Raw genomic sequence first — 15,684 nt, forward strand, 5'->3', positions numbered from 1 at the left:
TGAAGATTTCATTTTTCAGCACGACCTGGCACCTGCTCACAGTGCCAAAACCACTGGTAAATGGTTTACTGACCATGGTATTACTGTGCTCAATTGGCCTGCCAACTCTCCTGACCTGAACCCCATAGAGAATCTGTGGGATATTGTGAAGAGAAAGTTGAGAGACGCAAGACCCAACACTCTGGATGAGCTTAAGGCCGCTATTGAAGCATCCTGGGCCTCCATAACATCTCAGCAGTGTCACAGGCTGATTGCCTCCATGCCACGCCGCATTGAAGCAGTCATTTCTGCCAAAGGATTCCCGACCAAGTATTGAGTGCATAACTGAACATTATTATTTGATGGTTTTTTTGTTTGGTATTAAAAAACACTTTTATTTGATTGGACGGGTGAAATATGCTAATTTATTGAGACAGGTTTTTTGGGTTATCAGGAGTTGTATGCCAAAATCATCAGTATTAAAACAATAAAAGACCTGACAAATTTCAGTTGGTGGATAATGAATCTATAATATATGAAAGTTTAATTGTAATCATTACATTATGGTAAATAATGAAATTTAACACTATATGCTAATTTTTTGAGAAGGACCTGTAGAAATTCTGGCCCCAATCCTGTAATAATGTCCCCTGTCCTGTAATAATGTTCTTCATCCTGTAAAAATATCCCCAATTCTGTAATAATGTCCCTCATCCTGTAATTAATGTCCCTCATTCTGTAATAATGGCCCCGTCTTGTAGTAATGTCCCCATCTTGTCGCAGTTTACAAACATTTTAAAAAAAAATTCTCCTCACCTAACCTCGTTCCCTCGGCGAACAGTGTCCTCTTCTCCTCCACAACTGGGGCGTCACATGGCAGGGACGTCATGTGAGGCCGCGAAGGAGATGCTGACGTCAGTCACCGGGCTCTGATTTGCGGGCAGTTGATACTGGTATGGTGGTGAAGAGACGGTCTCTGCGCCGCAATACATTTCAGTTGAAAAAAACGCTGACATTGGTGGCCCCTGGCCAGGGCTGCAATCGCCTCAGGGGCCCGATGGCCACACAATGGAGCATCGTGGGTAGCGTGTTTGAGACACCTGGGCTAAAGGGTTCTTTTGGGCCTCTCCAAGGATTGGGTGAGAGGCGAGACTGCAACCATCGCACCCACTATTGCTACGACCCTGCAGCAAAAATGCAGACTACAAAAGGCACGCATATTACTTATGGTGATCCAAGTTTGGATCTGTAGAAGATCTGGGTATTGCAGTCATTATACAGATATTACAATGCACATATTTGTTATGACTATCAAAGTTCTGTAGAACTTCAGGAGGTCCGACAATTCAAGTAATAGTAGGAACTCTATAATGCAGCGTAACACTTTCACCCCTTCAAGATGTGTGACATACATGAGCACCATACATTGGGTGCGGGTGTATGAAACGCACTCAGGAGGCGAGCCCACACCAAATCAGCACATTCCAGCTGTGTTTTACAGCTGGAATCTGATGGTTATGGCAGAAACTGAAGCTCTGCTTGCCGGTAACTCACTAAATCATATTCTCTGACAGTGGCATTTTAGTGCATAATACCAACCAGTTTTTGGTGGCTATTGGCCACCTTGCAAAAAAAAGATTGTGGGGTGCCAATGAGTTGCCAAGGCAGTCAGGGGCCTGCTTAAAGAGTTTAGCCACTGCTTTTTTATTGACGGTCTTAGTATAGAACATCTATATGATTGGTGGGGTGTTGTAACACACAGGCAGCTCAGTTAATACTGGCGCCGGGTGCAAGCTCTCGGATGCTATTGGAACACAGCACCTCTACCAAAACAGTGTAGGGACGATCGACTAACACTCTGTAGCTTAAAGGGACCTGACAGCTGATATATGCTAATGCTGCCCAATACAAGGACAACAAGTATCAGTGACTAGCTGTATGATTTCAGCCATAATTGTTTGACTCCAAAACATGGTGGAATTTCAGAGAAAAACATACAGGTGCTTTTCACAAAATTAGAATATCATCAAAAAGTTTATTTATTTTAGTTCTTCAATACAAAAAGTGAAACTCATAAAATAGAGTCATTACAAACAGAGTGATCTATTTCAAGTGTTTATTTCTGGTAATGTTGATGATTATGGCTTACAGCCAATGAAAACCCAAAAGTCATTATCTCAGTAAATTAGGATAATTAACAAAAAACACCTGCAAAGGCTTCCTAAGCATTTAAAAGGGTTCCTTAGTTTCAGTAGGCTCCACAATCATGGGGAAGACTGCTGACTTGACAGATATCCAGAAGGCAGTCATTGACACACTCCACAAGGAGGGTAAGCCACAAAAGGTCATTGCTAAAGAAGCTGGCTGTTCACAGAGTGCTGCATCCAAGCATATTAATGGAAAGTTGAGTAGAAGGAAAAAGTGTGGTAGAAAAAGAAAAAGGTGCACAAGCAACTGGGATAACCACAGCTTTGAAAGGATTGTTATGAAAAAGCCATTCAAAAATTTTGGGGAGATTCACAAGGAGTGGACTGCTGCTGGAGTCATTGCTTCAAGAGTCACCACACACAGACGTATCTAGGACATGGGCTACAAGTGTCACATTCCTTGTGTTAAGCCATTCATGACCAATAGACAACGCAAGAAGTGTCTTACCTGGGCCAAGGAGAAAAAGAACTGGACTGTTGCTGAGTGGTCCAAGGTGTTGTTTTCAGATGAAATAAAATGTTGCATTTAATTTGGAAATCAAGGTCCCAGAGTCTGGAGGAAGAGAGGAGAGGCCACAATCCAAGCTGCTTGAGGTCTAGTGTGAAGTTTCCACAGTCAGTGATGGTTTGAGGAGCCATGTCATCTGCTGGTGTAGGTCCACTGTGTTTTATCAAGACCGAAGTCAGTGCCGCTGTCTACCAGGAAATTTTAGAGCACATCATGCTTCCCTCTGCCAACAAGCTTTTTGGAGATGGAAATTTCATTCTCCAGCAGGACTTGGCACCTGTCCACACTGCCAAAAGTACCAATACCTGGTTTAAAAACAACAGTATCACTGTGCTTGATTGGCCAGCAAACTCGCCTGACCTTAACCCAATAGAGAATCTATGGGGTATTGTCAAGAGGAAGATGAGAGACACCCAGTGTCGGACTGGGGCACCGGGACACCGGAGAATCCTCCGGTGGGCCCCGCCCCCAGGCCCTGCCTGCCTCCTTCATTTGTTCCTGCCCAGGCTGCATCATCCGGGGCCCCGCGCACAGGCTGTACTGAAGAAATGATGTGAATGTGATCATGTGAAGAAGTGCAGCCGCGCGGCAGCTCCTTCTTCTCATGACATCACATGATTCATCACCTCACTCAGTGCCTGCGCTGGCTACGGTGTGCTCTGCTGCCGACGCCGACTGTGCTGGCGCTGCTATCTATGCTATTGAGCGGCCCGTGCGCAGCGTGCGGGTGTGTGCATGCCGAACTCTCAGCCAGCCAGCACAGTCAGAGGAACAGCTGACTGACTGTGTGAGGCTGAGCTGAGAGAGGAGACAGACTGACACACACACGGACGCACCGCACACGCTGCGCAGCACACAACAGGCTCGCCGGCGCCGCTCAGCAGACCCACCACCACCAGCAGTCACATACCATACCATGCATTGCATCATGATCTAGACTCCGCCTCGCCTCCTCTTCATCATCCAAACTGTGTGTGGACTACGGTTTTCTAATGCTGATTGGCTGACATGCAGCCAATCAGCATTAGTTTTCTTTGTGTGACCTGGCTCACAGCACACCTCAGACAATGAGCTGTGCTGTGATTGGTCGGCTCAGCTGTCCTGCCCTAGCAGCACAGGCGCACTGTCTGCAATATCATACAGTCGGAGTCGGAAAGGCTGGAGCTGAGGGTCCGGACATTTGCGGATTACTGAGTCAGTATTAATGTAATGTAGTACACTAATGTAATGTGTAACTTACAGTAAAATATGCCTGCAGGCAGCCTGCACCCTGCAGCATAGTTCTACACAGCCACTGAGACAGTTATGGCATGGGAGGCCCCCCTGCAATCTAAAGGTGACACAAGGTGGGGGTCCGGGCCCCCATAGAAAATTTCTAATTTCCTGTGGTCCCCCTTCCCCACTGTCTCCTAATTTACTGTGGGGTCACCTCTCCCACCATTTCACCTCTGGGGAAGGGCCCCAAAGGGGCACACAGGGGGCCCTCAAGAAATTAGGTGACACGGTGGGGAAGGGGTCCTCAGGAAATCAGGTGACGTGACAGTGAGGAAGGCAATATACTACGTGGCTGGGCAATGTACTACGTGGCTGTGCAATATACTACGTGGCTCCGTGCTGTATACTACGTCACTGGGCAATATACTACGTCGCTGGGCAATATACCACGTCACTGGGCAATATACTACATGGCTGGGCAATATACTACGTGGCTGGGCAATATACTACGTGGCTGGGCAATATACTACGTGACTGGGCAATATACTACGTGGCTGCGCAATATACTACGTAGCTGGGCAATATACTACATGGCTGGGTAATATACTACGTGGGTGTTAAAGGAGCCCATGAAAACCTGGAGCCGACCCTGGCGACAACGCACATCAAGATGAATACCGGCTGCTACTGTGACAGGGCGCTCTGCTCTGTGACAGGCCATGTGTTGAAGTCACATAGCAGTTTTGTTAAATGACTCCTGCAGCCTTTGATAGGCCGGCGGCCTTTCAATGTTACTTCTATGTGACGTCAGTGCGCGCCCTGTCACAGAGCAGAGCGCCCTGTCACAGCTGCAGTCGGCAGCCATTGTAACGACCACGCCGAATATGAAGCCAAAAGAGGATGCTGGGGAGCGCAAGAAGGTGAGAAGAATCCCCCCCTCTGTAGTTGGGCAAGGTAGTGACCATAGGGACAGACATAGGGGCCCAGGGAGGGTACATTAAATAAAGGGGCCCAGGATGAGGACATTATTACTGGAAGTGCTAACCTCTGAACCGTGCTGCCCTAATATGTCATATTATTCGGTCACTATGTGGTGGTAATATGTGATCTGGTATGGTGTAGCGGTATTTGTCCCTTGTATGTAGTATTATTCGGTCACTATGTGGTCTGGTCATGGTGTGGTGGTATTTCTTCCTGTATGTGGTAATATTGGTCTTGGTATAGTGGATTGTGTTGTGTATGGCGGTCATTTGTTCTCTCTGATATTAATTAGGAGAAGATTCTTTATTTCAATTAGAGTTTTAATGCTTTGTACACAGCGGCGGAGATGCACTTACAGGGGGTTTCCTGTGGAAAAAAGTAATCACCTCTCCACAGGATAAAGGTACCGTCACATATAACGATATCGTTAACGATATCGTTGCAACGTCACGCTTTTGGTGACGTAGCAACGATGACACAACGATCTCGTTATGTGTGACAGCGACCAACGATCAGGCCCCTGCTGGGAGATCGTTGGTCGTAGGGAATGATCAGGACCTTTTTTTGGTCGCTGATCACCCGCTGTCATCGCTGGATCGGCGTGTGTGACGCCGATCCAGCAATGTGTTCACTTGTAACCAGGGTAAACATCGGGTTACTAAGCGCAGGGCCGCACTTAGTAACCCGATATTTACCCTGGTTACCATTGTAAAAGTAAAAAAAAACAAAACACTACATACTCACATTCTGATGTCTGTCACGTCCCCCGCCGTCAGCTTCCTTTGCACTGACTGTGTCAGCGCCGGCCTTAAAGCAGAGCACAGCGGTGACGTCACCGCTGTGCTCTGCTTTACGGCCGGCGCAGTCAGTGCGGGAAGCTGACGGCGGGGGACGTGACAGACATCAGAATGTGAGTATGTAGTGTCTTTTTTTTTTTACTTTTACAATGGTAACCAGGGTAAATATCGGGTTACTAAGCACGGCCCTGCACTTAGTAACCCAATGTTTACCCTGGTTACCCGGGGACCTCGGCATCGTTGAAGACAGTTTCAACGATGCCGAAGCCGTTCCCCTGATCGTTGGTCGCTGGAGAGAGCTGTCTGTGTGACAGCTCCCCAGCGACCACACAACGACTTACCAACGATCACGGCCAGGTCATATCGCTGGTCGTGATCGTTGGTAAATCGTTAAGTGTAACGGTACCTTAAGTGATAACGTATTGATTGGTGGGGGTCTGACTGCTTGGACCCATTCAGCAAAATGTGGAACTTTTTATCCCCATTAGACTGGAGTGGCATGTCCGACTAGATTACTGATCCAGTCATTCACTCTGTGGCTGCACTTGTTTTTTTCTGGAAGCCCCAAAGAGAATGAATGGAGCTGCGGTCAGATATCCCAACTACCGCTGCATTTTAAAATAGGGATAAAAGTGTCCTGTCAGGGATAAAACTTCCCCATTCTTCCGATCGGTGCAGTTTCTAATGATCGGACCTAAGCGATCACCTATCCTGTGGAGCCCATGAATCAGTGATAACTAGTTTTAACCAAGAACCCCATTAATGTAAACTACCGAAATTATACATCCCAGTTATTGGGGCACACAGTAGATGTGCAGCAGCCGCCGGTGTTATACAGCCGATGCTCCACTATAATGACAGATATTTGCATATAGCTGTAGGGTGGGCACCTAGAGTCCATTCCCCTGGTGGGCCCCAGACACCCCAGTCCGACCCTGGAGACACCAGACCCCACAATGCAGATGAGCTGAAGGCTGCTATCAAAGTCACCTGGGCTTCCATAACACCTCAGCAGTGCCACGGGCTGATTCCCTCCATATCACGCTGCATTGATGCAGTAACTGATGCAAAAGGAGCCCCGACCAAGTATTGAGTGTATTTACTGAACATACATTTCAGTAGGCCAACATTTCGGATTTTAAAATCATTTTTCAAGCTGGTGTTATAAAGTATTCTAATTTACTCAGATAATGACTTTTGGGTTTTCATTGGCTGTAAGCCATAACCATCAACATTAACAGAAATAAACTCTTGAAATAGATCATTCTGTTTGTAATGACTTATATAATATATGAGTTTCACTTTTTATGTGGAAGAACTGAAATAAATTAACTTTTTGATGTTATTCTAATTTTGTGAGAAGCATCTGTATATGATTTATGGGGTGTTGTAACACACCGGGCGCTCAGCTGATACTGGTGCCAGCTGCAAGTTCTCAGATGCTATCAGAACACAGCACCTCTATCAAAACAGTGCAGGGACGATCGACTAGCACTCTTTAGCTTAAAGGGACCTGACAGCTGATAAATGCTGCCCAATCCAAAGGCAACAAGTCTCAGTGACTGGCTGAATGATTTCAGCCATGAATGTTTGACTCCAAAACATGGTGGAATTTCAGAGAAAAACATACTCTGTCTCATGCTGTCTATCAAAATGTTATATAGGACAACCTTTGACTCAATGACAATCGTCTTATAATCGTGTATCACTGTGAAACATTGGGTCTTTACTAAACAGTCTACATTGAGATATGTGCATGGCTATCGTTAATGAAAAAAGCGGTGCAATGGAGCATGTGAAAATCTGGACAATTATCCTGAGGGGCTGAATGCCTATGAACCAATGCAGTGATATAAGTTGCATAACCAAAGCTGACATACATGCTACTGCTCCACTACAAAGATGAACTGTGATATCTAGCCTTAAAGGTGTATTCACACTGTGTTTTGCTGAGTTTTTGGAACAGAAATTCTCAAAAATGACAAGTTGTGATTGCAGAGTTGGAGAGTTTCTGCCCTGAAAACTCGCCAAAAACAGTGTGAACCTAGCCTAAGAGGATTGAAAAGGAGTTTAAAACGCATAAAGGAGAAGACCGTAATGTCCACGATCATGTTACTAAAGATGAAGCAGACATAAAGATCTCTGTGGGCACAGATCTGTGCTCCAAGCCACGAGCATGAGTGCAGTATTGTTCGCAATATCTCCATGGAGGTGCAATTACATAGTACATGTATACATGCAGGTCATACTTGCAATTAAAGGCGTTGTCTGGCCTTGTGAAATCTCACATCGCCCTACTGAGCTCCGAGAGGATTCTTCAGAGGTGGTAGCTGTGTGACAACAAATATCTAATTTGCATATATGCGGTCACATGCCAACTAGATGAACACAGCTTGCTCAATACAAGGTATACTGAGTGAGGCCAGACACGTCTAGTTGGAATGTGACCGTAAGTATGCAAATCATATACTTCTGGTCACATGACCATACGTGCCTCCAGAGAATCCTCACAGTGTGCAATGCGTCTGATGTGAGATTTCACAAGTCAGCAGTCGCACAGAGTGACTGTAGACATAGGCCGGACAACGCCTTTAAATTTCCACACTAACTTGTGTGGATATTGCTGTGCAAAAGAAGGAATATACTGCAGATTTCACTTTTTGCATTACAAAGGGTGAAATCTACAGTGAAAATCCTCAGAAAATACTGACATTCGGTGGATATCAACTCAGACAGTGTTGGCCAGTTTACGGTGTAAAACGTCATAAAAAGATATTTCATAAAAATCATATCCTCAGAGTTGGTACTGTAAAATGCAGCGGACTTTACTGTCCAGGGGAAATCTACTGCATATCTGACCCCTGAAAAAATAATCTGACCTGCGGTGCGTGTTTCAAATCCACCGTCAATGTCGTTCTTTAGGCGGAAGCCATACTACATATTAAAAAGCCCACCAGAATAGGGGTTAAAAAAAGAGGCTTCAGGAACCGTTTTTCTGAAGCATCTTCTGCTTGAAAAACTCAGTGGGTATGCCAGCGTCTAAAAGACGTTGTGTACAGGTACCCTTTGGGGCAAAAATGTTACCACGAGGGACGGACATATCATTGATGCAGCCTGTGCAGCGACACAGGGGCCCAGTACCACCTCGAAAGCAGCAAGCAGCTTCGGCCTTAGCAGAATTATTGGGCTGCAAATGGCCTATATACTGTTCTGGGACAGGAGTCCTCTTCTCTCTGTGTCCACCACTGGTTACACCAGTTACTTATTTGAATTTGTGAAAGTTGGTTATTTGGTCACTTTGATGCCTGTTATGATGCCCAGAACCCATATGGACCAAGCTGGAGTAACCTGAGTTTGATGCAACCATCACTATGTATGTAAATGTGGTGTGGAATCAGTGGCCAAAAGTCATTTAACACATGAAAAACACCAGCTACTTATTCAAATCTGTGAAAATTAGCCATTTGCCCGCGTTGATGCCTATTCTGATGCCCAGGACCCTTTTGCACCAAGCTGGAGTCTCCTGAACTTGATGAGGGACATCCCTATGTATTGTTATTTAACCCACGAGAAACACCAGTTACTTACCCAATGTTCACAGATTTGACTATTTGCCCACTTTGATGCCCGTTCAGATGCCCAGAATACATTTGAGCCAGGCTATAGTGACCTGAATTTGATGTGAGGCATCACTTTGTATGTAATGGTGGTGTGAGATCAGTGGCCCAGTCATTTAACCCTTTCAATAACGCCCTTCGGCGCCCACTTTGATGCCCATTTTTGTGCCAGCTTTATAACTTTTGTAGCTGCTTTTAAGTGCATTCACATCAGGGCTCCTCGCTGAATTGTATTTTATTACTGTGGGTTTTTTTACTTTTGTTTTCAAACCTGTAAAAAAACAGAAAAAAATGAAAGTTCTGCATAGTTGATAATAGGTCATAGAGACCTTATAAAAATTCTTGGTTTTGTCCAGAACGTCTTACTTATTCCATAATTTAACAGTAGTAATTGGATGAAGAAGATAATACTTCTATTCTTTGTCCTCACCTGTGACTACTGTCATTAAACCAACGGCCTCCAGACAACACGAGCAGAGAAAGAAGCCCACGCCTTCTATACTTCTTGCGACTGTTGTCACCATGTAGCGCCAGTCTTAAAGGGGTTTTTGTATTCTTTAGACTAGGCGGTGTGTGGGTTACCTGCTGTTCATGCAGGCGGACATGCCACGTCTGCGGCATCGCACAGATCCTGATGTGAAGCGATCGGTGTTGGACATCCCTTGCTTGATGCAAGAACGTCTTGAGACTACAAGTAACAAAAGTGACACTCGAACCCATAAATGTTATAACTAACCTCGAATCCATCTCACATCACCAGCAATATCTATTAATCTGCAAGAGGATTGTGGGTGACTAGATTAAAAAAATGGCTTCTATCATCCAAGGGTTATGTCTGGTATTACTGCTATCGGCCTCAAGGTCCTAAAAGGAACTGATCTGCAGTACCACACGTGGCCTGTGAATCGGCGTGGCGCTGTTTTTGGAAGAAAGAAGGATTTTTTCTAACACTGGAAAGCTGCTAAGCAAACAAATGGACCTTGAAGTATTAAAAGTTGTCGGAAATAGTGGTCAGGAGAGGAAAGTTTGCGAAAAAGCAAAATAATGAAAATAAAATAAGTGCCAAAATTCTCGTCAGGGTCTCCAAAATGTATTTAGGTGTATGTGGGTGTGTGTATTACATATAGATATATATGCAAACAATGAATAGTAAAGCACAGAAGTGGAATTAATAAGTCGACAGAAAAAGAGGGGAAAAAATTTACACACTGAAAATTCAGCAGCAGGTGATAGCTGGCTAAGTTTGGTCCTCTCCGGACACCGTAGATGGCGGAAGTAGACGCTTAGACATCATGTAGAGAGGGAGACGCTGCTCCCAGACAACGGGTCACGTGACCAGCCCAGACCCTGCAGCCGCCGTAAGTGATCGCTGCCGCGCAGTCTATGTGTTTATCTATCTGTATCTACGGACACTAACCGGTCACTACAGCCGAATACACAGGCACACGGTGCACGACAGCCCGCTCCCCCATCATGTCTGCACCTCCACAGCAGGAACCATGATTCCCAGCATTCCCTGAGCCTCAGTGCATACCAAGGCTTGCTGGGAGTTGTAGTTTATCCCAGCAGGAGAGCCACAGAGTGCAGGTTTGCTGCTGTATTGACTATATGGCAGCTCTACACCATCCCTGTAGGAACCACCTTCACTTTTGATTTTTTTTCTTCCTTGATACTGTGTGTGTATGTGTATGTGTATATATATATTTATATATATATATATATATATATATATATATATATTATACAGCTTTTATTTCCTGCTCCGAGCTGTGGTCTCTATCATACGACTTTCTAACTTGTCTTATACATGTTTTTTTTTTTTTTGAGAGATGTAAAGTGGCCAAAAACCTGCGATCCTGACGTCCATTTTGATTGTTTTTTTACGGGATAAATACCAATATGTAATTTAAATATGAAATTTATTTTTTAAAAGATTTAAGATTTGGAAAAAGATATGGAACTTTTGTTTTATTTAATATTCTTAAAAATATCTTTATTTTTTTCTTGTAGCCGTTTTTACTTCCCGTCCCAGGTAACTGGTCCCTGTGATCCTTATCACATTGCTATACTGCCAGGCAACGTAAAATTACCTGTATCCTACGAAGACAAGTCACTACTGTCTTCGCCGGGTCTTCCAGTAAACCCCTCACGGCTGCCATGACCTCAGCACTGCCTAATCTTGGTGCCGGGAGGGCGATAGGCATCAGAAAAGACACCTTCACCAATTTCCAAGCAAATTAAATGCCGCTGTTATGTGTGACACTTAAGAGACTAAACTCCAATCACCGCTGGTAGACTCGGCAGCTAGCTGTACAACACAGCCGGCACCTTAGATGCAGCACACACACTAGGCACAGTCACAATTTGTAGCCTGAGTCTTGTGGGCCCCGCACACACCTGGGTGATGGTGCCAGTTCTGCATATATGCAGAAGTTTTGTTGTCTTTTCTTCCCAATGACCTCTGGTGTATAGGTGACTGGTATATCTACAGTACATATTTAGTCATTGGTTGTTCCTAGTGATGAGCGAATATGCTGGGATAAGGTGTTATCTGAGCATGCTCAGGTGCTAACCAAGTATCTTCGGCGTGCTCAAAACCTGTGTTTGAGTTCCTGCGGCTGCATATCTCGCGGCTGTTCAACACTAGAGTTGAGCGAATTTGTTCGGATTTGGTCGCCGAATCTGAATTTGCCATATTCGTGCCATATTGGTACCCTATTTGTGCCGAATTTATGTTTGATGATCAGTTCTGAACATATTCTGTAATTTCTGCTCCCATTGACTCTAATGACGTTTGGCTGTGTTCGAATATTGCAAAAACAATATTCGCTGCCGATTGTATTTGGACCCAAATCCGAACAAATTCGCTCAACTTTAGTCAACACATGCAGGGATTCTTTGTTTAGTTAGGAAATTCCTGCATGTGTTGTGGCTATCAAATAGCTGCGAGCCATGGAGCCGCTGGGACTTGGATATAGTATTCAAGCACGCCGAAGACCCTCGGTTAGGACCTGAGCATGCTCAGATAACACCTTATCTAAGCACACTCGCTCATCACTGGTAGCTCCTGTATACACTGCCAAAAATGAGCTCCACTGGCCATTGTATTAGCAAGACATGACCTGAGCTGCGGCAACAGGTGACTTTGCATGACGCCAGTCGCGCGTCCAATGATCGCTCTATGCTCATTGCTGGGGTAAACCATACAACCAGTTCTGATCACTTTGTTACATTACCTAGCAAGTCACAATACGACCTCATTCACCCACCTGAGGCCACAATGAAGCAACGGTATAAGGGGGTCTTTTTGGAACACGATCCAAAGTCACCACATAGGCCTAGCAATATAGTACAGTAAATCTGTAGGTCTGCAGAGGCCCAACACCCACTTGCTGACCTATGAATGGATTTCCATTAAAAGTGATGAGGAGCACAAAACAGCTAAGAGTTGCACCAAAATTTGTAAAAAAAAAAATTGACACCAAAAAAGTGAAGTACAATCTTTGATAAACTCTCTCCTTGTTTTTATTGTTGCTTTAAGGGGTTATTCCCAACATTGAAAGTTATCCCCAATCTACAGGATACTTCCTGATCAGTGGGGGATCTCCTAGTCTCCCAACAATTCCGACAATGAGGATATGAGAAGCCGTTTCCACAAATTCTCTCCAGTGATGCATTCAATCTCTGAAAATAGTCAAGTATACGTAGCACTCGGCTTTTTTGGACAGTCCCGTAGACAATGATTGCCAAGCATTTATGGCCACCGATCAATTCTGACGGAGATTTTCAGATCCTCTTTCTCCGGCTGGATGGGGTCCTGTGGATAGAAGATAATTCTAAATGTTGGCGATAACCCTTTATTGCAAACGTCAGCCTTTGTATTTGGGAATACAAATAATTTTTGCAATTGGGTTTCATTAAAAATTTGGATCGTTCACTTATATCCTCTGTGTTTTACATAGTCTATTGGTGGCTGCAGAATGAGTTAACTGAGAATCTACCAGTAAGCTAGTTCTGATGGGTAGTTTGTAACTCTTTTGTCTGTCTCTTTCTGAGCCCCTCTCAGCTGATTGATGACCACATAAGTTGAATGCGGAGAGAAAGAAAAGATCCGATAAAAGCCAAATGGTGCAATTTTTTTTTTTAAGGAGCCCAATCTCTTTTAACTTTTGTTTGTCCATGTGTCCTGCAGAAAATAAACCTCATGCTTCTCCTTTCCTCTAGTGACATAGGGGTAACTGGAATGGCCGGTTTCTGGTGAATGGCAGAGAAGGACGCATTTTACTTCTTGCCATGGGGAAGGCGAAGACTGTGAAAGCTGCAAACAAAACCCGCAGTGACCATGGAGAAAAAGACCAGCTCCATGGCATCTGGAGCCTCGCCGTATTCACTTGTGTTTTTGCTGTGTACATTAAAACTTTACATCCATCTTTACCAGGAGGAGATTCAGGTACAGTGAGCATGCCGGGAGGGTGCACATTCAGGGATATATTGGTGCAGGTGACAAACTCTTCTACTTGATTGAGACTTTACAGCAATAGTCCAGGACTAAGATATTGATAACTAATGATGAGCGAATGTGCTGGGATAAGGTGCTATCTGAGCATGCTTGGGTGCTAACCCAGTGTCTTCCCCGTGCTCAAAAAAATATGTTTGAGTCCCCACAGCTGAATGTCTTGATGCTGTTCGACAGCTGCACCACATCATGCAGGGATTGCCTGTTAGGCCACGAGACATGCAGGCGCGGGGACTCGACCATATCATTCGAGCACGGGAAAGACTCTCGGTTAGCACTGAGCAAGGTCGGACAACACCTTATCCCAGCATGTTTGCTCATCACTGTTGATCACCTATCTTTTAATCAATATTAGACCAGTGGTGGTCTGACGCCTGGCATGGCTACCATTACCTGATGTCAGGTCCCCTAGCTTCCAGCTGTACCCAGTGTACAGAGCATCATACACTGTGTAGTGGACATTCCTGGGACCATTGATGTGAATGTGATCTGAACTGGGGAACCCAAGTATCAACAATAAATTACCAATTAATAATGTATCCCTTGATGCAGTGACAATGTTTACACATTTTTGTGACAAAAAACATGTACAACGTGAATAACAAAATATAAATATCAGTTCCCTTTATTCCTTCATAACCATGTATCAGTTGAAAGGGCATTGTGAAATTGGCGCCCGGCACTTTAGATCTGTTCACATCTGCATTGGAGGTTCTATCACCGGTCCGACCAAAAATGCCTGTCAGAGAAAGCACACACCATAAGGCCGGGGTCACACTATCAGTATTTGGTCAGGATTTTACATCAGTATTTGTAAGCCAAAACCAGGAGTGGAACAATCAGAGGAAAAGTATAATAGAAACATATGCACCACTTCTGTATTATCACCCACTCCTGGTTTTGGCTTACATATACTGATGTAAAATACTGACCAAATACTGCTAGTGTGACCCCGGCCTAATAGTGACATGCAGGAGGCTAAGAGGAATGATATACGGTAGGATGGTCTATATACAGGAGGTTGATATACATACACACCTCTCAAAAAAATAAAGGGAACACCTAAACAACAGAATATAACTCCAAATAAATCAAACTTCTGTGAAATCAAACTCTCCCCTTAGGAAACAACGCTGTTTGACAATCAATTTCACATGCTGTTGTGCAAATGGAATAGACAACAGATGGAAATTACTGGCAATTATCAAGACACACTCAATAACGGAGTGGTTCTGCAGGTGAGGACGACAGACCACATCTCAGTACCAGTGCTTTCTGGTTGATGTTTTGGTCACTTTTGAATGTTGGTTGTGCTTTCACACTCTTGGTAGCATGAGACGGACTCTACAACACACACAAGTGGCTCAGGTAGTGCAGCTCATCCAGGATGACACATCAATGCGAGCTGTGGCAAGAAGGTTTGCTGTTGTCTGTCAGCGTAGTGTCCAGAGGCTGGAGGCGCTACCAGGAGACAGGCCAGTACACCAGGAGACGTGGAGGGGTACTGTAGGAGGGCAACACCCCAGCAGCAGAAACGCTACCTTAGCTGTTGTGCAAGGACGGACAGGAGGAGCACTGCCAGAGCCCTGCAAAATGACCTCCAGCAGGTCATAATCTGGAGGTCAATCTGTCACAAAGACAGGGATCGTCGAACGGTGTGCTGCCTATCTGGCGCTCAAGTCCGACACATCGCTGATCGGGTTAACATTACTGGGAGGGGCTGGTCATGACCCAGCAGTCATGGTGCACATTGGCACAAATGACAAAGTTAGAGGTAGGTGGAAGGTCCTTAAAAGCGATTTCAGGGAATTAGGCTGCAAGCTGAAAGCAAGGACCTCCAACGTGGTATTTTCCGAAATACTGC

The 15,684-nt window shown here is 44.8% G+C and overlaps 1 protein-coding gene and 1 long non-coding RNA gene across 5 annotated transcripts in view; one reads left to right on the forward strand and one right to left on the reverse strand.

Moving 5' to 3' along the window:
• LOC143775930 (uncharacterized) overlaps positions 1 to 10,779 on the reverse strand; it is a 69,653-nt gene extending 58,874 nt beyond the window's left edge. Inside the window, exon 1 of the long non-coding RNA XR_013215733.1 lies at positions 10,722 to 10,779. This is a non-coding gene — a long non-coding RNA (uncharacterized LOC143775930). The remainder of the gene's footprint in view (positions 1 to 10,721) is intronic.
• Positions 10,548 to 15,684, forward strand: part of TMEM260 (transmembrane protein 260) — a 101,774-nt gene continuing 96,637 nt past the window's right edge. For 3 of the 4 annotated variants that reach the window (XR_013215730.1, XM_077264698.1, XM_077264673.1), the window contains exons 1-2: positions 10,548 to 10,662; positions 13,529 to 13,754. Coding sequence is in view for 3 of the 4 variants with exons in the window: in XM_077264698.1 (XP_077120813.1) it covers positions 13,598 to 13,754 (157 nt within the window). In the remaining variant the exon portion in view is untranslated. Of the gene's footprint in view, positions 10,663 to 10,813; positions 10,935 to 13,528; positions 13,755 to 15,684 lie in introns of those variants that run through there. The other variant, XM_077264682.1, reaches the window with a different exon arrangement.

This window comes from Ranitomeya variabilis, chromosome 1, assembly GCF_051348905.1.
Source record: "Ranitomeya variabilis isolate aRanVar5 chromosome 1, aRanVar5.hap1, whole genome shotgun sequence".
Lineage (NCBI taxonomy): Eukaryota > Metazoa > Chordata > Amphibia > Anura > Dendrobatidae > Ranitomeya > Ranitomeya variabilis.